This window comes from Carcharhinus amblyrhynchos, chromosome 23, assembly GCF_965287045.1.
Source record: "Carcharhinus amblyrhynchos chromosome 23, sCarAmb.v2.hapA, whole genome shotgun sequence".
NCBI lineage: Eukaryota > Metazoa > Chordata > Chondrichthyes > Carcharhiniformes > Carcharhinidae > Carcharhinus > Carcharhinus amblyrhynchos.
This window is the reverse complement of record NC_137346.1, coordinates 42,949,712-42,973,609: the sequence shown is the minus strand read 5'-3', so window position 1 is coordinate 42,973,609 and position 23,898 is coordinate 42,949,712. Positions and strand designations below refer to the sequence as shown.

At 46.1% G+C, this 23,898-nt stretch overlaps 1 protein-coding gene across 1 annotated transcript in view; it reads left to right on the top strand.

The window, feature by feature from the left end:
• The window catches only part of LOC145357203 (protein spinster homolog 3-like), a 128,235-nt gene that overhangs the window by 78,172 nt on the left and 26,165 nt on the right, over positions 1-23,898 (top strand). The window contains exons 10-11 of the mRNA XM_080210322.1: positions 4,965-5,063; positions 8,801-8,972. Coding sequence (XP_080066448.1) covers positions 4,965-5,063; positions 8,801-8,972 — 271 coding nt within the window. The remainder of the gene's footprint in view (positions 1-4,964; positions 5,064-8,800; positions 8,973-23,898) is intronic.

The window sequence follows — 23,898 nt, the reverse complement described above, 5'->3', positions numbered from 1 at the left end:
CCTTTTCTTGTCAGCTTGGGTCTTGTTTGTCTCTTTTAGGGGATTATGAATTGGATTCAATTTGAATTGTATTTTGGAGCAAGCAATGAGATGGATTAAGGGTTTGTCCAGTCCACCCTAATTTGTCCACTCATTCCTCTGTGCTGGAGTTTCCCAGCTCCCTGGACCCAGGAGAATAATTTTTGATCTTTTGCAGGGTGAGGAGGAGAACACTCAGTCAAGTTGTTTGCTCCCTTCATCTAGACACATCTTCAGATCTCTTGCGCCTGCAGCCAACGGCCGTATCTCTTGCACTATTCGGTTTAACTTTGATTAACTAGTTAGTGAAGAAGTTTCAAATACTCTTATCATTGGCATTTCTACCACTTGTAGCCAAGCAACGGATGATAAAGTTGCCACTGGAGATCACTCATACTAAAGATAGATACTGCATGAAGTTCACAGGGTCAGAATGATCTCCATGATCAGTTTTAATCATCTGAAGCAATCAGAGAGAAATTTCTCAGATTTTCTGTCCTTTAAATTATCTGAGTTTTTTTTTAATCTTTTTTTTCTTGTTCCAAGAAATCAAATAGCCTTGGGTAGAGTGCTGACTCTATTAGATAGACGCACAAAGCATTACAACAGTGCAGCACAGTTAGTATTCATTTCGAGAGAACTAGAATACAAAAGCAGGGATGTACTGCTGAGGCTCCACAAGGCTGTGGTCAGACCACACTTGGAATATTGTTGGCAATTTTGAGCCCTTTTGGAAGAAAATACTGGCCCTGGAGAGGGTCCAGTGGAGGTTCACAAGAATGCTCCCTGGAATGAAGAGGTTGTCTTTTGAGGACTCTGGGTCTGTACTCGATGGAGTTTAGAATGATGGGGGGGGTGGGGGGGGGGGAGGTGGTGGGATCTCATTGAAACTTAAAGGCCTGAATAGAGTGGACTTGGAGAAGATTAGTAGGAGAGACTAGGATCAGAGCGTGCAAACTCAAAATAAAGGGACGATCCTTTAGAACTGAGATGAGGAGGAATTTCTTCAGCCAGAGGGTGGTGAATCTGTGGAATTCATTGCCACAGAAGGCTGTGGAGGCCGGGTCATTGAGGTATTTATCATAGAGTCCCAACAGTGCAGAAGAAGGCCATTTGACCCATCATGTTTGCACCAACAACAATCCCACCTAGATCCTATCCCCGTAAGCCCACATATTTACCCCGCTAATCCCTCTAACCCAGAACACTAGAGGCAATTTACCATGGCCAACACACCTAACTCAAACACCTTTGGACTGTGGTAGGAAACTGGAGCACCCGGAAGAAACTCACGTAGACATGAGGAGAACATGCAAACTCCACACAGACAGTGACCGAATCCAGGTCCCTGGAGCTGTGAGGCAGCAGTGCTAACCACTTGCCGCCATGCCACCTTGAAGGCAGAGATAGATAGGTTCTTGATTGGTAAGGGGATCAAAGGTTAAGGGGAAAAGGCGGGACATGGGGTTGAGAAATCTATCAGACATGATCTAATGGCAGAGTCGACTCGATGGGCCAAACAGCCTAATTCTGCTCTTATATCTTATGGCATTATGATGGCCAATGGTTCTTTACCTGTCTGCCATTGGTTGTTTGCTTGTGAGGCCATAAAAACTAGCTTGGACCAGCTTGGGTTTGGGCAGCCATGTTCTTTTACAGCCTTTGACCAACAAGAGGCCTTGAGTTCACAGGCAAAATAAACTGACATCCATTCAATATTAAAGATTACACCTAGAAAGGAGATTCATTGGAGTCATACAGCACTGAAAAAGGCCCTTTGGCCCATCACATCTGCACTGGTCAAAGACAAACCACTTAACTATCCTAATCCCATTCCCCAACACTTAGCCCATAGTTTTGTATGCCTTGGCATTCCAAGTATGCATCTCAATACTTCTTAAACATTATGAGGGTCTCTGCCTCCACCACCTTTTTAGGCAGCAAGTTCCAGATGCCCACCACCCTCTGGGCAAAAAAGTTTGTCTTCACATCCCCTCTAAACCTCCCGCCCCCTTGCCTTAAAGCTATGCCCATTGATCCCTCCACCAAAGAGAAACGTTTTTCCTAAAGAAACATGATGGGCCAAATGGCCTCCTTCTGCACTGCTGGGATTCTGTCTGCTCTACCTGTGTCCCTCATAATTTTATACATTTCAATTATTCCCCCCTCCTTGGTCTCCTCTGCTTCAAGGAAAACAACCCCAATCTGTCCAATCTTAAGACCCAGAACTGAGGGAAGAAACTTCTAAAAAGAGGGAGTGTTGCTCTTAAATAAACAAACACGCACAGTCGGATGTTCCTATTCGGATGGACAACTCAGCCTGATCGAGTACAGTCATCACAATGGAGATGTACAAAGAGTTCCTGTTTTCCTTTCTAAGTATTTACATATTCCTCTCCCTAACATTTGTAAACATTGCGCCAGACTTGCATTCCATTCCAAACCACTGCACTGTTTGGTCACTGTAATTGGTTTCTGACTATGTACATTCTGGATTTTTGATGAGCAAGAGAATTTTAGCTATGAGGAGAGATTAGAGGTTGTTTTCCTCAGAAAGGTGGAGGTGGAGAGGAGATTTAATTAAGCTGTATAAAATTGTGAGGGACTTCATAAGGTCTACTTCCATCAGCAGAATGGTCAATTGCCAGAGGGCACAGATTTAATGTAATTTAAGGTAGAAAGATTATCCCAGCGCTTCCCAAACCTTTTCCCCAATTTTTTTTTGGAATCATAGGATCCCTACAGTGCAGAAGGAGACTGTTCGGCCCATCGAGCCTGCACCAACTCTCCAACAGAGCATTTTACCCAGGCCCGCCCCTGCCCTATCCCCATAACCCCACAGATTTAACCTGCTATTGGTCATTACTGAGTGAGATGATACTGTGCCTTCAAGAAAGATATATAGAATCCCTGTTGTCATGAAAGAGGCCATTCAGCCCATTGAGCCTGCACTGACAACAATCCCACTCACGCCCTATCCCCGTAACCACATGCATTTACCCTGCTAATCCCCTTGACACTAAGAGGCAATTTAGCATGGCCAGTCGACCTAACCTGCACACCTTTGGCATGTGGAAGGAAACCGGAGCACCTGGAGGAAACCCACGCAGACATGGGAAGAATGTGCAAACTCCACACAACCACCCAAGGCTGGAATTGAAGCCGGGTCCCTGGTGTTGTGAGGCAGCAGTGCTGACCACTGTGCCACCATGCCGCCATTTTAGATTTCATGTGACCCCAGAGTGGAAATTGAAGGCTGAGGGGCTGACTGAGGTGTAGGGGGGAGGGGGTGTGGAGTGCTATTGTTGACCAGGATGCTGAGTGGAGGGGGTGTTAGAATTACTGGATTTGCCCTCAAAAAAGCAACAAATTTACGCTTTTCACAGCCAGCGGTTGTAGCAGCGAGCAGGCCTCGAGAGAACAGACACAGTCAATGACAGAAAAATAACACAAGACATTTAAAGGGACCTTGAAGATGTCAAAACTCAGTCCAAGCTCCACAGCTGCCATTGCTCCCTCAGAGTTTGCGAAGGTCGTGACCCAGAGTTTGGGAACGCCTGGATGAGGGGGGAGATGGAGAGAATCAAGGATCTGAAACTCATTGCCTGAAAGGGTGGCGTCACAGCAAACCTCAGAGAACTAAAAAAAAATTGGATATGCACTTAAAGTCCTTGAATAACCTACAGATCTAGAGTTGGTTTGGGGGGATAGGTTTTTATTTTGGAAGAAAGATATGATGGGCCAAATGGTCTCTTTCTGCACCACAGAATCAGCAAAATGATTCAATAGTTATTTCTTCCTCACCTCAAGTGACGGGTTGCATATAAAATTCACCTCCATATGGAACTCATCAATGTATCTCATCGGATACGTTAGTTTTGACTCTTCATCTCTGCTACATCCGATGGAGCATCCTTCTCCATCTCTCCGGATTCCTTCCTCCTTCCAATGAATGGACAAGTAAGTGTCAGTGTATCTGAATGAGGAGCTGCTCATATTACTCTGCAGAATTCCCAGCCACTGACCTACGCTAGTTTCAACACACAGGAGGGTCAGTAACCAGGGGGTATACAATGAAGATAAATGGCCAAAGGACCAGCAGAAATTGGGAGAGAATTTTTTTATAGAAACATAGAAACTAGAAGCAGGACTAGGCCATTCGAGGCTGCTTCCCCATTCATTTTTATGATGGCCAATCATCAAATTCAACATCCTGATCCCACCTTCCCCTCCAGCGAGTTAGAATCATAGAATTCAGCCCATCAAATCTGCGCCAGCCACAATCCCAACCAAGCCCTATTTCTGTAACCCCACCCTGCTAATCCCTTGACACTAAGGGGCAATTTACCATGGCCAACCACCTAACCCGCACATCTTTGGACTGAGGGAGGAAACCGGAGCACCCGGAGGAAACCCACGCAGACATGGTGAGAATGTGCAGACTCCACACAGTCACCCAAGGCTGGAATTAAACCCTGCTCCTTGCTGCTATGAGGCAGTAGTGCTAACTGCTTTGCCTCTGCACCACCCGTTGTTGTGACCTGAAGTGTTGGTGGAAGCAGATTCAATAATAACTTGCCAGAGGAAGTAGATAAGGACTTGAAATTTTCAGAGCCACAGGATGGGAGCAGGGGAATGAGTGGATTGCTCAGCTCTTTAAAACAGCTGGCACAGACTCAATGGGCCAAAGGGCCACTTTCCCAATGGAAGATTCCATGATTTTATGAGTGCTGGAGCCTTGAGTATTCCAGTCCATGGACAGAAATCCAGAGCCATACATTCCCAATTTTCCGATGTGTGTGGCCAATGAGAGAGGCCTCTGTCTGGCAGGCCACACTCAGGTCGTTGAATTTAGAATCGGAGAATCTTTGTGTCCAGTATTGTGTCTATTCAGCTTGGCACTTGTGAAACACGAGCTGTAACTTGTGATTTAACTTTATTCCTAGTACATTGTTATCCCAACACGACGCTCAATGGCAGAGGCAGTACAGATAACCGTGTGCCACGTTCTGGGAGATGCCAGCAGTTCCTACATCATCGGTGCTGTAAGTACCATTTCCTTCTGACTCTATATTCTCTCCTGGACGGATTTTCACCAAGATCTGAGTTCTAGTGAGCATGGGAGTTCATTGGCCTACCCATCTGCTGATGACATTGATCAGAGGCAAAGAATGATGTGCTTCTAAAACACCTTTCATGAGCTAATCCGCCCGAAACTCTCTACAGCCAGGTAGTGCCATGTTCTCAGAGATACCATCTTTCAGATACAACTTAAAACAAGGCTCAGTCTGCCCTCTGAATATAGAGTTATACAGCATAGAAGAGGCCCTTTGGCTCATCGAGTTTGCACTGACAAAACTACACTAAATCTACACTAATCTCACTTTCCAGAACTTGGCCCATAGCCTTGAATGTTACCACATTTTGAGTGCTCATCCAAATACATTTTAAATGTTGCGAGATTTCTCCCCTCTACCACCCTCCCAGGCATCGCATTGCAGACTCCCATCACCCTCTGGATGAATAAATGATTCCGTAGATCCTGCCCCTCACCTTAAAATCATGCCCCCTCATTAATGACCTTCAACAAAGTGGAACAACTGCTTCCCATCCACCTGGTCCAAACCCCTCATAATCTTATATACCTCAATCCAGTCCCCCCCTCAGCCTTCTCTGCTCCGAAGAAAACAACCCCAGCCTATCCAGCCTCTCTTCATAACTCAAATGCTCCTTCCCTGGCAATATCCTGGTGAATCTCTCCTGTGCTAATGATCCCACTCCACTATTCAAAAAAGAGCAGGGGTGTCCTTCCTAGTGTCCTTCCAAATATTATTCCCCCAATCAATATTAGTAAACCATCTGCATATTTTGTCATTGCTATTTGAGGCGGCACGGTAGCACAGTGGTTAGCACTGCTGCCTCACAGTGCGAGGGACCCGGGTTCGATTCCTGGCTTGGGTCGCTGTCTGTGTGGAGTTTGCACATTCTCCCCATGTCGGTGTGGCTTTCCTCCAGTTTCCTCCCACATGCCAAAGATGTGTGGATTAGGTGCATTGGCCGTGCTAAATTGCCCCTAGATTAGAGGGATTAGTGGGGTAAATATATGGGATTACAGGGATAAGGCCTAGGTTGGATTGTTGTCGGCGCAGACTCGATGGGCTGAATGGGGTTCTATGATTTGTGGGAGCTTTCTGTGCACAAATTGACTGTCAGGTATTCTGACTATATTTCAACAATACATCAGTGGCAGTAACATGCTGAGGCTGAGAAAGACACAACATTAATGTTAATATTAATGCAAATATTTCTTTGGAATAATTTTAATTCTACACACGAAAGACAGCCTGCAGTGAGGGTTTGAGTTGTGCGTTGAATGTTGATGCGGTCCGTATGAGAGACTCGCAGTCCAGCCCCCAGACTGTGCTGAGCCAGAGCCGCTGGTGAAATGCTTTAACTAGAAATACTTGCCTTTGTATAGCACCGTTCACAGCCTCAGGACATCCCAAGCTCTTTACAGCTAATGAAATACTTTGGGAGTGTAGGCACTGATGTAATGCAGGGAATGCCAACAGCAAACTCCACTACAGCAGTGTGGTAACAATCAGACAATCTGTATTTGTTAAACACAAAACACTGCGGGTGCTGGGATCTGAAACAAAAGCAGAAAAATGCTGGAAAATCTCAGCAGGTCTGACAGCATCTGTGGAGAGAGAACAGAGCCAGCGTTTCGAGTCTGGATGACCCTTCGTCAGAGCCACTGCTGGGACTGCAGGCAGTCGCCAAGAGTGATCATTTGTTGATTGAAGGATAAATACGGGTCAGACACGAGGGAGATTTGCAGAGAGGGACAGGACCTCAATTTAACGGTTTATCGGAAGGGCAGCACCTCCGACTATGCTGTGTTCCCTCAGTACTGCATTGGAGAGCCAGCCTCCACTTTTGTGCTCGAGTGGGATTTGAACCCATGATCCAACAAGCGGCATACACACGGTGGGTCGTGCAAGTGCTGCTCGTGGATGTTTTGAGAGTAGCCTAGTGCTTCATGTCATTAGTGTATGCTTAAACCGGACCAGCTGATGGGCAATGCGACAGCTCAGTGACTATCACTGTTTGCTGTGCAGACACATGGATTTGGGCCAGTATCTGTGGGAGTTTGCGCATTCTCCCCGTGCTTGCGTGGGTTTTCTCTGGGTGCTCCGGTTTCCTCCTACACCCCAAAGATGCTGATTGGTGTAACAAATTGTCCCTAAATTAGTCTCCCCTCAATCTGGTTTCCAATGTGGAGTGCCATAAGCGTAGACAAGGATCATGGGTGGAGAGGGGACTCACAATGTTGAAATGGTGGCACGGGCTCGTTGGGCTGAAGGGCCTGTTTCCCGTGCTGTGTTGTTCTTTGTTCTTTGACTGTCTGACTTGGAAGTGAGAGTGTCACCCACTGAACCAGAACTAACACTGCTCCACAGTCAGGTAGCAGATCCCCGCTCCTAATGGCTGACAGTAATTCCAACTGGGAATATTTATGGAATAATATTCAATGCTGATGCTGCCACCCTGATCCAATACCCTGTTGACATAGATTGGATTTTTCATATACTGATGATTGACTTTCACCTGATGTTGCCAGTGACAATAATCCAGAAATGTGTCTTTGGTTGAGTTTGAAATGTGTGGCCCAGTTCAATCTCAGACATTGCTGTGAGTTGCAGTCTGCACAAACACAGCTCCTTTAATTGATGGAGGCCAGTCTGAGAGTGCGGGCAGCTACAGAGCTTCACCCCTTCCTCTCTCAGGGTGGGGTGGGTGTGGGGGGAGGGATGTGGGATGGAACAATAGCTTTGGCACAACAATTGGCAACCATCAAAGAACAAATGGAAGAGTGATTGACTGAATAATATGCAAAAGAATATTAGGAATGCAAGGAAGTCTTTTAAGCCTCGAGCCTGCAATTTCTTTTAAAATTAATTCATGGGATGTGGGCATCACAGATTGTGCCAGTGTCTATTGTCCATCCCTAATTGCCATTGAAATGAGTGATTTGCTAGGCCATTTCAGAAGACTGTTATTATTGTGACTCTGGAGTCACATGTAGGCCAGACCAGGTAAGGATGGCAGATTTCCTTCCCTAAAGGACATTAGTAAACCAGATGGGTTTTACAACAAACACCAAGGGTTTCATGGCCATCCTTACACCTTTCATATACTTTTATTGAATTCAAATTTCACCATCTGCTACGGTGGGATTTGAACCCAGGTCCCCAAAGTATTACTCTAGGTCTCTGGATTACTAGCCCAACAACAATATCAGTACACCACCATCGCCTCCAAATTCAGTCACATTGTGGCTGATTTGCACCTCAACAATGGTTACCCATCTTTACTTCAGCCTGTTCCCAGTAATATCACCACCCCCCCCCCCCACCCCACCCCACCCCTTCCATCACTGATCACTCTCGGGGACTGCTTGAAATCCCAACAGTGGCCATTGGAACGAGAGAACTGATTGGTCAGCAGTTTTCAGCCAGCCGTTCAATGGCAGCAGAGGGAGCTGGCCAAATGGGGCAAGGCATGGCCTCAACTTCACACAGGAACCAAGGGTCCTGCCTCAACCTACCCCCATAAAACCCAGCCCCCCTCCCCCCACGTGTAGGGTGAGCTGCCACAGGTGGATAAAACACATGGCCTCCGGCCACAGGGGACAGCAGTGTGCACTTCAGGCCTCAGCAGAAGCTGCTGAAAAGTACTTAGAGCATAAGATGATTAATTGTGATTCTCCTGTACACAGATCTCTGATGCTATCCAGAGAATTCAACCAACATCAGATTACTGGAAGTTTGTAAGCCTGGAAAATGCTTTCCTGCTGTGCCCTTTCATTGCCGTGGCTGGAGGAGCCTTATTCCTTTGGACTGCTAACTTCCTAGAGGCGGACAGAGAAAAAGCAACGCAGCAAACTCGAGGTAACAATTCACCTGGGTTACAAGATTTGAATTACAAGGGGAAGTTATGAAAATGGTTGTGGTGGTTGGAGGTCAATCATCTCAGCTCCAGGACATCACTGCAGGAGTCCCTCAGGGTAGTGTCCTAGGCCCAGCCATCTTCATCAGTGACCTCCCTTCTGTCATAAGGTCAGACATGGGGATGTTCACCAATTATTGCACAATGTTCAGCACCATTCGTGACTCCACAGTTGCTGAATCAGCTCCTGTCCACATGCAGCAAGAGCTGAACAATATCCAGGCTTTGGCTGACAAGTGGCAAGTAACATTTGTGCCTCACAAGTGCCAGGCAATGACCACCACCAACAAGAGAGAACCCAGCCATTGCTGCAGCTCTGGCTGCATTAGCTTCAGGCAGCAGCTCCTGGGCATTTGAAAGTGTAAAAGACACAAGGGGAGGTTTGGGCTGAAGAAAGGCGTTAGTTGGAAGAAAGCAAGAGGTGTAAGGCTTGCATTTCATACTAGCTTAAGGATGAGAGTGGGATTAGTGCAGGAACATGCCTCATCCTGGGTGGTACCAGTGGTTGCAAAAGTCTCAGCAACTGCTGTGCCAATAATTCAGAGAATTGCTAGAATTTGCCATTTCTTTGCCATTCCCTCCCCTTTGGTGCCACCTTATCCTGCAGGCGCAGAATGTGGACTGAGCCTGGCAGCAGTGGTAAGTGCATGGTGGAGTACGTGAATGCTGGGGATGATCTCTGATGGCCAGAGGTTGTGATGGCTAGGTGATGGGGGTACAGTACATTGAGCAGTGAATGAGGTTGGTGGTGTGAGGTGGGTATGAGATGGTGTTTGGACACGCATTCAATGACCTTGACCATTCTTGTGAGATCGTTGAACTCCTTTTTGCACTGTATTCAAGTCTATTGGCCAAACTCTTTGCATTCGCCTCGATGGTCACTTTCACCCATTCTTTGACTTCAGTCCTCCTTTCCAATTACTGGGCTAAGAGTTCCAGTGTCATATCAGAGACCTGGGAGCCCATCTCTCTCACTGGCACTTCATTGTCACTCTTTGAGACGCTGCCCCTTTTAACAATTACAGTATGGCTTCAAGAAGTGCAAGCAAGCTTTAATAGGTTTAGCCTCTCATACTCCTGGATCCCCTGTTAAATATGGGGATTAGCAGTTTGTTTAGCTCTGGACTACACACCTCGGTCATGATGGTGGGAAAGAGGAATAAAGCCTCCATTCTCCCTGCATCACGCTGATATGGTGCAGAATAATCACACTTTGTGGTCTCTATGCCTGAGAACAAACCATAGCAAATTACTAAATCTTTAGATCATAGAATTCACTGTGCTGTGGAAGCCATTCGGCCCATTTTTGTACTGCTGTTAGCTCTTCAGCTGAACTTGTTCTCTCGAATTCCATCTCTTGCCATTTCCATTGAATATCTCTCCCCCATAAATCCTCACCCCATCCCCTTTTTAAATAATATTATAATCCGTGCTTTATAATTCTGTTATTAAGTTCCCCATTCGGCAACCTCCTGTGTGAAAACAAAATGTTGTTATAAGTGTAAACATCCTTGCAAACTTCTTGTTTTTCAGTAACCTTGAAAAGCCTTGCCTGTTCAAGTTTCAAGATTATTTCTAGCCTCCAGCCTATCCCCCACTTCCTGCTGCTATTACCTGCTGAGTTTTGGGCTTGCTTTCAGTGCCCTGCTGTTTGCTCAGCTTTGTTTTGCTGCTATCTGGGTCCTGGCCAGAAATCCCCTTTCTCCTACATTCCTTCACTACTTCACACATCTTATCCTGTAATGGCCTCGAACTTTGCTGCCCTTTGTACGGGTTCTGTTTGCCTCCGGCCTGCTCAGGCGACATGTGCTAACTGCAGCATGCTTGGGAAGATCAGACAACTGAATCCTAAAGCTCTCCACCACTGATGTCCTCTTTGGGTTATGTCTGAGACTGTTCACAGAATTGTTACGTTACAGAATGAGGCCATTCGGCCCACCATGTCTGCACCATCCTCTGAATGAGTGTTCAGTGCCATTCCCCTGCCTTTTCCCTGTTACTCCACGTATTCTTCCTATTAAGACAACTGTCTAATTCGCTTTTGAATGCTTCAATTGATTGAATGTTCTCAGTGCATTCCACATTTGTTTTTTTTATTCTTTGAGGGGATGTAGGTGCCTCCAACAAGCACAGCATTTGTTGCTCATCTTGAACTGCACATTTCAGAGTAGCAGCTTAGGGTCAACTCCACTGTTGTATCATGTGATCACTGTAAGAGTGGAAGGCTATCTAAATCATGATGAAAAACATGTGTTTAAGAAATGCATTTATGTCATGTTCCTGTGAGGGATATATTTAAAATTCAGTTCCGTTTACATGGCGCCGATTAGTCTGCACTAGGGGGCTCACATGCTGAGATTACAGGCTAATAATTGATTTTTGCCGATGAGGTGTTTGTTTTAACATGAATAAGTGCATTTTTGTTTATTTTAGTTTTACCCCTGGGATTTCAGAGTAGGTTTGATTAGGTTGATTGACAGAGGCAGAGTCATGTGAAAAGGGGGAGCTCAGCTTACAGAGAAATGCAGACAGTTTCTGTATAATCCTGAAGAAGCAAAAGGCATCTCTGTCTTTCTAAAGGCTACTGTTTGAGTATCAGAAGATTGGTGTCTCTCTGTCTCTCTCCAGAAGTGGTCAAAGGCTCTAAGACTGTTAACAAGTAAAAACTTGTAAGCCTGGGAGTTGCTAACTGATTTGGAAGAGGGATATTGCTTGAATTGGAACTAATAGAGATAGATTAGCAATTAAAAATTGTATTTTGTCAAGTTTAAGTATTTCAACTGGTAAACAAGCCAATTCATTTGTTATAGTTGAACAGTATTGTTAGAAATAAAATTGGTTTCGATAAAAATTTTCTAGTGTGTCAATAGAATTACACGTGGAGTGAAACACCCTATATTCACATGAATGCCAAAAATAAAGACAAACTTTTGGGGTTCAGTCCAACTAATATTAATATACCTTGGGGTTCCTGATTTGATCCCTAACAAAATGGACTATGCTTTTTACTTGTGGACATTCTGGCATCTGGCCTCCTGTCGATGGCATCCCAAGCCAGATGGTGAAGTTATCACACTAGACACATCAGGTTCTTGATAATTGGTTTATTTAGAGAATGCCATATTAGATATCTCTGCTTTATGCCGACCTTCCCAGTGTCCCAGCAGTCTCCCTTTATACTCTTCTCTAATAACACGGATAAACACATCTCAAATAGGTTAATTTGTCTGAGTTAACTTGTTATTCGTTTCACAAGTTAACCATCCCTTAAAGGGGTACTGTAACAAAAACCAAAACTTTATAGGAGAGACATTCAAATTAAAATATTTTGGGGGGTGGGGCAGGGGGAAATGTTGTACTCCCATCCCTTTGGCGTCCATTGGTCACAGATGGCCACAATTCTACAAACAGACGCTGCATATTCCCTCTCCAAACACGCCCAGATGGGGATGTTCCCACAGAGGAGTTAGAATCCCGACAGTGCAGAAAGAAGCCACTCGGCCCATTGAATTTTCACCAGCTGTCCAACAGGGCATCCTACCTGAGCCCTGTCCTCATAACCCCACATATTTATCCTGCTAATCAATCTACAAATTTTTGGACACTAAGAGGCAATTTAGCACGGTCAATCCACCAAACCTGAATATAAGGTGTTTCACTCCACGTTTAATTCTACTGACACAGTAGGAAATTTTTATCAAAACCAACATTATTTCTAATAGTCTTTGGACTGTGGGAAGAAACCGGAGCACCCAGAAGAAACCCACGCAAACACGGGAGAACATGCAAACTCCACACAGACAGTGTCCCAAGGCCCGGAATTGAACCAAGATCCCTGGCATTATGTGGCAGCAGTGCTAACCACTGTGCCATTCCTGCAGATAACCAGGACAAAGGACCTCCCCCAGTCACCCACTGCCTGGACCTGTTTACAGGCCAGGCAGGCCCACTGTGTATACTTTTGGAATGAAACAAAATGCCCAAAGGAAAAGATAATTAATAAGCTAAAGTAAGAGCCCCTTAAGGGGCACTGGAACAAAAGGAGAAAACATTAAAAGAATCATATCAAACTAAATCACAATTAACATTGTGTGTGTTGAGGAAACCCTCCAGCCCCTGTTCTGCCCACTGGTTGTGAAAGGCCTCAAGCATACTGGTGAACACTGTACCTCTCCTTAGGGATACCCCGATGTGAACATAGCCACAGAGAGGGGCTGACAGTCAAGCCAGGCAGCCCCTCTTTACATTCATTTGGGTTTATCAGTAAAATAAAGTGGACTAATTCACAAATACACCAATTAAACAAACTGATAGCCCCTTAAAGGGACTCTGTAACAGCAAAACTTTAAAGAAAGCATATATAACTCAATTAAAACATTGTTTTGTTGCTGATGAAGCTTTCCAATCTCCTCTGTGCCCAATCTTCTTGGAAGCAGTCTCTCTTTATAAATGTTCTTGGCTCTGAATTAAACAATGTCCCTCACCTGTGTATCTTAACAATATAGTTAGCACTAACACTTGCTGCAGCCTCCTTTTTCTTTCTGTTCCTCTGCCAGGGATTTTTACCCTGCGCAGAATTCTGCTCCATTGCTGCTGAATAAACTTCCTCATACCATATTCTTCCTGCTTCTCTTGTCCCAGACTCCTTCCTCCCTCCTCTGGTGTACTTGCCGTTTGGGTGTGTGCTGCTAATCACTGAGACCAGCATTCCCCTCTCTTGGGCTGAATGTTTGGCACATGGTCCCTGCATTCCATTTGCTATATGTTCTCACAATATATGCCACTGATACTCTAACTCTTCCAAAGCCCCTGAACTCTCCACTTTTGTCTCTGAACCTGGACACTTCCAGTGCTGCAAGCTGACTGCAATCCATCTACAAGTCAGCTTCATCCCACCATGGCCTTTGTTGTTGGCTGTAAGGCACAAGCCAGGAGTGTGATGGAACACTCTCCATTTGCCTGGATGAGTACAGCTCCAACAACACTCAAGAAGCTCAATGCCAACCAGGACAAAGCAGCCTCACTTGATTGGCACTCCATCCACCATCTTAAGCATTCACCTATTCCACCACCACATATAGTGGCAACAGTGGGCACCATCTACAAGATGCACTACAAGAACTCTTCAAGGCTCCTTAGACAGCACCTTCCCAATCCATGACCACTGCCATCTAAAAGGACATGAGAAGCAGAAAAATGGGAACGCCATCCCCTGCAAGTTCCCTTCCAAGTCACTCACCATCCTAACTTGGAAATATATCGCTGTTCCTTCACTATCGTTGGGTAAAAATCCCAGAACTCCCTCCCTAATAACACTGTGGGTGTACCTACACCACAGGGACTGCCATGGTTCAAAAAGGCAACTCACCACCACCTTCTGAGCGGCATCTAGCAACGGGCAATAAATGCTAGCCTAGCCAGTAGTGCCCAAATCCTGGGACATATCCAATCTAACATTTTGCAGCTCTCCATAATTTGTCCATTCACATGTGCATTATGGCAACTGTTCTGGACTCAGAAACTTTTTCTACATCCGTCCATTATCATGACTACCCAGGTCCACAACTGTAATAACAGCTGTCTCCACCCCATCTTGCTCCATCTACTCTCATCCATGCTTTAGTCAACTCCAGACACAACTATTCCAATGCTCTCTTGGCGAGCCTCCTACTTCCCACCCTCCGGAAATTCTGCTACCTGTATCATGACTATTTACTCATCACCGCTGTACTGCCTGATGTTCATTTTCAATCCCATGTCAATCTTTCTGAGCAGATTAGATCTGTGGTTGACGTAAATGGTTATAAATGCATATGGCAGCAGGATGGGTACATTGAGCTAGGATGATGCCCAGGGACTATCAATCACAGTGGGCCGTTGAATCATTATGAACCTCTATATGATTATAACCTCAGTATCATTCTACCCACTCTCCCTTACATCATTTCCATCGCTCCGGTTGTCCAGTGCTTGTGATTAATGCCTGCCTAAAGGTGCCCCTGTTTCTATTCTGGTTTAGGGAATGGGATTCAATTATCAGTTGTGACTCAGTTGGTGATACGGTTTTGGATTCTGGTCCCACTCAAGAAACCTGAGCCCAAAAATCTGGCCCGACGCTCCAGTGAGATGGGTACCGAGAGAGTGCTGCACTGTCTGAGATTGTGACATTGATCTGAGTCTCCATCTACCCACTTAGGTGGACATAAGACATCCCATCGGATGATTTGTGTTAGAACAGGACAGTTCCTCCCACACATCCAGCCCCTTCAGTTACCACATATTCTGGCCACACCTAAAAATTTAAGGGGCCTGCATATTTAAACAAATAGTCCGCGCATCCAAGAAACAGGGATGTCGGTGCAAATTAACAAAGGATAAAGTGATTTTGAATTTGGACCAAATGCTGGTTCGGCTGAACTTAGAGAGTGCGGGGTCGTTCCAAACTCTTTGTTTGGAGAGCTGGCACTGATACGATAGGCTGAATGACCTCCTTCTTTGATCAGAAGGTTATCAGAAAAATAAAGGAAAGGAAGACTTTGCATTCATATAGCGCCTTCATGCCCACAAGAATTCCCAACATGCTTCATATCCAGTGATGTACTTTGAAAGCTTAGTCACTGTAGGAAACACAGCAGCCGGATTGTGTACAGCAAGATCCCACAGGCAGCTGTGGGATGAATGGGCAGATCATCTGTGTTTTGTGTTGTTGGATGAGGATTAATGAGTGACGATCACGAGGGGTCAGGGGCTCAAGGTGAGAGGGGCGAGGTATAACTCCGATATCAGAGGGACGTTTTTTACACAGAGGGTGGTGGGGGCCTGGAATGTGCTGCCAAGTAGGGTGGTGGAGGCAGACACGCTGGCATCGTTTAAGACTTATCTGGATAGTCACATGGGAATGGAGGGATACAAATGAATGGTCTAGTTGGACCAATGAGCGGCACAGGCTTGGACGGCCGAAGGGTCTGTTTCCTGTGCTGTACTGCTCTTTATTCTTTGTTAAATGTTGGCCGGGACCCTGAGGAGAACTCCTTTACTTTTGCTCAAAGTGGTGCCACCTGGGAGGGCAGGAGGTAGTCACGGTTTAATGTCTCATCCGAAAGCCACCCTCTTAAACAATGCAGCACTCCCTCAGCACTGGATTATGCGCTCACGTCTGTGGTGTGTGATTTGGACCCATAACGTTCTGACTCAACAAGAATGGCAATCTGGATTTACGTGGTAAGACTTGCAGGCGAGAGGGTGCCACCACTGAGCCACGGCAGACACCGACATCCTCCTGGATAAACAGAGGAGAAACACTGGCTTTAATTTTAATCACCTTGGCCTCAGTTCAACAGGTTGCCACAGACTTGAAGCAAGTTGTGTTGTTCACACTGTGGGATTGAGGTTTTAGAGTCAGTCTGCTTTCAGACAGACCAGTACAGTGACACGGAGATTATTGCTGACGGGGAGAGAAAGTATCATGGAGTCTTAACATCAGTGAAGAAGATCATTTCGCCAATTGTACCCATATCAGCTGTTAAGGAAGGGCCTTAAATTAGCCTCACACCCCTGACCTTTCTCCCAGCCTGCTTTCATTTCAAGTGTTTATCCCTTTTGATAGTTTAAAGTTTATTTATTGGTGTCACAGTAGCTTACATTAACACTGCAATGAAGTTACTGTGAACATCCCCTAGTTGCCACACTCCAGCACCTGTCAGGGTGCACTGAGGGAGAATTTAGCATGGCTGATGCACCTAACCAGCACGTCTTTCGGGCTGTGGGAGGAAACCGAAGCACCCGGAGGAAACCCACGCAGACACAGGGAGAACATGCAGACGCCACACAGACAATGAGCCAAGCTGGGAATCGAACCTGGGGCCCTGGTACTATGAGGTAGTAGTGCTAACCACTGTGCCACTGTGCTGTCCTAGTTACTATTGAATCTGCTTCCACCACCCTTTCAGACATCGCATTCCAGATCACAACACCTCCCTACACAAAAAGAAAATTCTCCTCTCTGGTCCTTTTGCCAGATATCTTAAATTATGTTTTGTGCTAATTACTCACCTCTGCTGGTGGGAAAGAAAGAACCATGTTGTAATTTATTAACAGACAGAATGCAGTGCATATAAGATGTGCTGACAAATTTCATACTTTTAAAGCACATATGCATTGATCTATAAAAATGAAATATATATAATAAATACAGTATTTATATTGGGTTACACATATTGTAGACAGAAACCTTCACTTTAATGCTTTCCCCACTCTCCAGAGTAATTTAAAATACTATTTCTTGTAAGTTCGGTTAACATGAATAATAATAGTTATTAAGAGCAATAGGAACAAAAGAGTTTCATATTAGTGGTTGTGGAAGATGCTTGTAACAAGCTGCTAGGCTGCAAAACTGAAATTGTAGAAGGTTCTGGTTTGAATCACAAAATGTTTGAAACACCAAATCAAGTCTCGGCACATAGGAACATCAGAAATAGGAGTATGAGAAGGCCATTCGGCCCTCTAACCTGCTCTGTCAGTCAGTGGATCACGGCAGATCTGATTATGGCCTCATCTTCTCTTGCCTGCCTGATGCCCCCTGCCTATAACCCTTGACTATCCCTTCTCAGTCAAAAATCCGTCTGAATCAGCCTTTAATATATTCACTGACTCAGCCTTCACTGCTCACTGGGGCGGCACAGTGGCACAGTGGTTAGCACTGCTGCCTCACAGCTGCAGGGACCCAGGTTTCAGTCCGGCTTCTGTCTGTGTGGAGTTTGCATGTTCTCCTCATGTCTGCATGGGTTTCCACCGGGTGCTCCGGTTTCCTCCTACAGTCCAAAGATATGCAGATGGGGTTGATTGGCCATGCTAAATTGCCTCTTGATGGCAGGGGGATTAGCAGGATAAATAGGTGGGATTATGGGGACAGGGTCTGGGTGGGATTCGATGGGCTGAATGGCCCCCATCTGCACTATGGGGATTCTATGAGAGAATTCCAAACACTAACCACCCTCTAAGAGAAAAAAATTCCACGTCATTTTCATCATTATTTTTAAAGTGTGCCCCCTAATTCTGAATTCTCTTCATGAAGGGAAACATCCCCTCAGCATCTACCCTGCCAAGTCTCCACAGAATCTTACACATTTCAATAAGATTACTTCTCATTCTTCTAAATGAGTATAGGCCCAACCTGCTGAACCTTTCCTTATAAGACAATGCCTTCATCCCAGGAAGTAACTCAGTGAACATCCTCTGGACTGCCTCCAATGCGAGTAAGCCCCTCCTCAAGTAGCAAAGCTGCACACAGTCATCTAGAAGAACAGAAATAGACTGGGCAAATATAGTTCAACATAGATAAAGCTGAAATAACAGATGTTGGTCTGAGAGGGGAGTATGGAAGCAAAGTTTAAATGATGTACATGCAACTCCACTCGCCTGGCTAAAAATTCACTCATGGGATGTGGGCATCGTTGGCTGGGCCAGTGTTTATTACCCATCCCTAATTGCCTTTGAACTGACTGGCTTGCTAGACCCGTTCAGAGTCGGCGTAGGGTGGAGTTTTTTGGCCATGTTCACCCTAAGATTGGAAAATCCCAACTGAAATTAATGGACCTTTGAACTTAGCATAGTCCGTGCACTGCCGCCCCCCCACCCCCCCACCCCCACCCTGACCCCGCATCCCCGCCGCCTACAATTCCCGTATAGGAAAATTCTGCTGCAGATATCATAGAATCCCTATCGTGCAGAAGGAGACCATTCAGCCCATTGAGTCTGCACTGACAACAATCCCACCTAAGCCCTATCCCTGTAACCCCACATATTTACCCCGCTAATCCCTCTAACCTACGCATCCCGGGACACTAAGGGTCCATTAACATGGCCAGTGCACCTAACCCGCATATCTTTGGACCGTGAGAGGAAACCGGAGCATCTGGAGGAAACCCATGCAGACATGGGGAGAACATGAAAATTCCACACAGATAGTGACCCAAGCTGGGAATCAAACCCAGATCCCTGGAGCTGTGAGGCAGCAGTGTCAACCCACTGTGCCGCCTGTTCTGTGGCTCTGGATTCACTGTAGGCCAGGCTGGTAAGGATGGCAGATTTCCTTCCCTATTGGGGCTAGTGAACCCATTGGATTGTTACGACAATGGTTTCATGGTCATCATTCGACTTTTTATTGCAGATTTTTATTAGTTCAAATTTCACCACTTGCCAGCGTGTTAACCTGGGGCGCTAGATTACTAGGCCAGTGAGGATATCACTGTGCCAGCACCAGCTCCCCTACACTCACTCCCCCTTATCCTTTAATAGCCCTCGTTTTAATAATCTAACCCATTATTGTTTGATTCATTCTGAAGTGTGGGCACTGCTGGCAGGGGCTGACAATTAGTGTCCATCTCTAACTAGCCTTGACATGGTGGTGGTGAGCTGCCTTCCTGAACCACTGTGGTCCATGTGGTGTGGGTACATCCACATTGCTGTTAGAGAGGGAGTTCCAGGATTTTGCCCCAGTGACAGTGAAGGACACGTATTTAAGGCGGGAAGGTGTGAGACTTGGAGGGGAACTTAGAAGAGATGGTGTCCCTTGTTGCTCCTGTCCTTTTGGGTGGTAAAGTTTGCAGGTTTGGAAATAGAATTGCTGCAGTGCATCTCACAGACAGAGCTCACTGCAGTCACGGTACGTCAGTGGAGAGAATGTTTACAGTGATGGATGGATTGCTTAACAAGCAGTTTGCTTTGTTTTGCATTGTTGAGTTCCTTGAGTGTTGCAGCTGTCATCCAGGTAAGTGGAAAATATTCCATCACCATTACTGACTTGTTTCTTGTATGTTGTGGAAGTCAGGAGGTGAGCCATTCACCGCAAGAATACACAGCCTCTGTCTTGTTCTTGTAGTCAGGGTATTCATATGAATATTTGAAAGCGAATTATTGTGGGGATGCTGGAAATCTGAAAGAAAATGCTGCATAAACTCAGCAGATTTAGCAGCATTTGTGGAGCGAAAAATAGAGTGAACATTTTGAGTCGAAATGAACTGAAAAAAAGAGAGAACTGTGTAGAACTGTATAGTTGGAAAGGGGATGGTAGGGTAGAACAGAAGAACAGGAATAGGTCAGGGCAAAGAAGAGATTAACAAAGGCATCACAGACTAAGACAAAGGGAATATTAATGATGCCGTTAAGAGGCGGTACTGTGGTTAGCCTGCTGCCTCACAGCTCAGGGTCTCAGGTTCAGTTCCGGCCTCGGATCACTGTATGTGTGGAGTTTGCACATTCTCCCCATGTCTACATGAGTTTCCTCCGGGTGCTCTGGTTTCCTCTCGCAATCCAAAGATGTGCGGGTTAGGTCGATTGCCCATGCTAAATTGACCCTAGTGTCGGGGGGAATTAGCAGGGTAAATGCGTGGGGTTACAGGAATAGGGCCTGGGTGAGACTACGGTCAGTACAGACTTGATGGGCTGAACAGCCTCCTTCTACATTGTAGAAATTCTATGATAATAGCGGCAAAAGGTGCAAGGGAAGAATGTGTTAATGGGAGCAAAACTGAACCACAAGGCACAGGTTGGGGGTCGGAGGGGTGAGGGGGTTGTGGTTGTGTTGGGGCTGACCAAGAACTGAAAAACAACTAACAACAAAAAGGACGGGGGTGGGGGGATGTGCAATGGAGGGGGAGATTTGCAGTACAAATTCAATGTTGAATTTAATGTTGAGTCCGGAAGGCTATAAGGTGCCTCATTGGAAGATGAGGTGTTGTTTTTCCAGTTTGTGTTAGGCTTCACCAGAGCATTGCAGCAGGCCGAGGACGGACATGTGACCATAAGAGCAAGATTCAATAATAAGAGACCGGAAAGCTGGGAGTCATGCTTACAGACGGAGTGAAGGTGTTCCGCAAAGTGGTCACCCAGCCTGCATTTAGTCTCCCCTGTCTAATGGGGGACTGCACTGGGAGCAGCGAATACAGTAGATCAGACTGAAAGAGATGTCAGTGAAATGCTGTTTCAGCTGAAAGGGGTGTTTGGGCCCTTGGACAGTGAGCAGGGAGGAGGTAAAGGATAGGTGTCACACCTTCTGCGATTGCATGGGAAGGTGGGTTGGGAAAGGAATGAAGGGTTCAGGGCAATAGAGAGGTGAGCCATGGTGTCACAGAGGGAACGGTCCCTGTGGAATGCTGATAGGGAGGGGAGGGGAAGATTTGTTTGGTGTTGGAGTTGGCAGAAATGGCGGAGGATGGTCCTTTGAGTGCAGCGGCTGGTTGGGTGAGAACTGAGGACAAGAGGGGCCTTATCATGATGCTGGAAGGGAGGTGAGGGGTGAGGGCAGAGGTACAAGAGATGGATTAGAGGGCCTTGTCAACCAGAGTGGGGGAGAAACCTGGCTGAGGAAAAAGGCAGATATTCCCAAAGCTGTTTCTGAAGGTGACAACATTGGTACAGATGTGGAGAAGGTGGAGGAACTGGGAGATTGGGATGGAATCCTTATAGGGAGCAGAGAGTCGAGGTAGCTGCGGGAGTCGATGAGTTTGTGATAAATATTGGTGTTCAGTCTATCATCGGAAATGGAGAGAGAGGTCAAGGAAGGGGAGTGAAGTGTCAGGGATGGGCCATGTGAAGCTGAGAGAGGGGTTGGAAACTATATCGATAAATATTTCCAGGTCTAGATGAGAACATGAAGTGGTAACAATATAGTCACTGAAAAAGAGTTGATTGGACAGGCATGAGAAGGACTGGAACCAGGAGTATTCCACATAACCCACAAAAAAACAGACATAACTGAGGTCCAAGCCACACCTTTGATTTCTAAGAAGTGAGACAAGTTCAAGGGGAAATTGTTGAATGAGAGAATTCCAGCCAGGCGGCGGAGAGTGGTGGTGGACGGTGATTGTTCAGGCTTCTGTTCAGGGAGGAAGTGGAGAGGCATCCGAGCCTCTTGGTGGGGGACGGAGATCTAGAGGAATTGAATGTCCATAGTGAAGTGGAGATGGTTAGGGCCGGGGAATTGGAAATTGTTGATGTGATGTTGGGCATCAGAGAAAATGAATGTAGACAGAAAGGGACTGAACAAGAGAGTGAGGGTGGAGACAAGATAGGAAGCGATGAGTTGAGTGGGGCTGACAGGAACAGGCTGACAGGATGGGTCTACCAGAACAACCCTGTTTGTGGATTTTGGGAAGCAGGTAGAAGAGGCCTTAACGGGGACCATGAGGATGGAGGCTGTGGAGGGAAGATCCCCAGAGGTGATGAGGTCAGCGACAGTCCTGGAAACAATGACTTGATGTTCACTGGTGGGGTAGTGGTGAAGGGGGGGAGGCAGTTTTAAGTTTATTTATCAGTGTCACAAGTAGGCTTCCAGTAACACTGCAATGAAGTTACTATGAAAATCCCCTAGTTGCTACACTCCAGCACCTGTTCAGGTGCACTGAGGGAGAACTTAGCATGGCCAATGCACCTAATCAGCATGTCCGTCAGACTGTGGAAGGAAACTGGAGCACCCAGAGGAAACCCAGGCAGAAATGAAGGAGGACGTGCAGACTCAGTGGCCCAAGCCAGGAATCGAACCCAGGTCCCTGGCGCTGTGAGGCAGCAATGCTAACCATTGTGCCACTGTGCCATCCAGGAGGAAGTGTCTGAGGGTTGGCACTCAGTCTCCGCTATTATTATGGCCATTTAGTTTCTGGTGACCCCAGGATGTGTGATTCAGTGATGATCTTGCCATTGACTGTCAAGGGGAGAGGTAAAGGCAGTCATTGCCTGACACCTGTGTGGCCACGATCAGCCCAGTGTTGTCCAGGTCTGGCTGCATATGGGCGCAGATTGAGGAGTTGTAAATGAAACTGAACACAACCATCAACAAACATACCCATTTCTGACCTTATGATAGAGGCAGATTTATTAATGAAGCAGCTGAAGGAAGTTGGGTTTTGGACACTACCCTGAGGAACTCCTGCAGAGATATCCGAGATAACTGACCTCCAACAACCACAACCTTATGCTCGATGACTCAAACCAGTGGAGAATTTTCCCCTGAACCCCACTGGTGTAACTTAATCATAGAACCATAGAACCCATACAGTACAGAAGGAGGCCATTCAGCCCATTGAGTCTGTACTGACCACATACAAACCCAGGCCGTATCCCCATAACCCCACACATTTACCCTGCTAATCCCCCTGACATTAGGGTTAATTTAGCATTGCCAATCAACCTAGACCTAACCCAGAGAAGGTGCAAGCTCCACACAGACAGTGACCTGAGGCCGGAATTGAACCTGGGACCCTGGCGTTGTGAGGCAGCCGTGCTAACCACTGTGCCACCGTGTCGCCCTTCAGCTCTTTGCTGGAGCTTTGATGCCAAGAGCTTTTTGAAACAATGAATGCCTGGATGTAACTCTCAGTGGTTTTAATGCTGATAATAATTCATTTTAAGGAGCTGCCATCGCGATAAATCCAACCAGAGAATCTAAGCCTTTGCTTCAAAACATGTTTGTTACAGAAAATTCCACGTTGCAATTCTACCCCATAAATAGATTTTTCTGAGGCACCCTTTCATGTTTTTATGATTCTGACAAATTTGTACCGTCTCGTTATTATCTCACCCAGGGAAAACAAACTTGCAGTTATTTACCTTGTCATAACCCCTCATAATATGGACAAGCTCGGTATTAACCTCCCAGCTCCAGTGAAAAGCCCTAACTGCGGGTGGCTCATACTGAGAATAGAAAATAATCCCGATAGCTGTGCTTTGATCCAGTCTTGCCCCCGTCACTCAGAGTCTGGGGCATAATTTCAGACGACAGTTAAGCTTGTTATGTAGTTCAGTCATCGTCAAGAGATTTTAGACTTTAATCAAAACAAAAGGTATTTATAGATAAGAGAAATGAGGTACAGG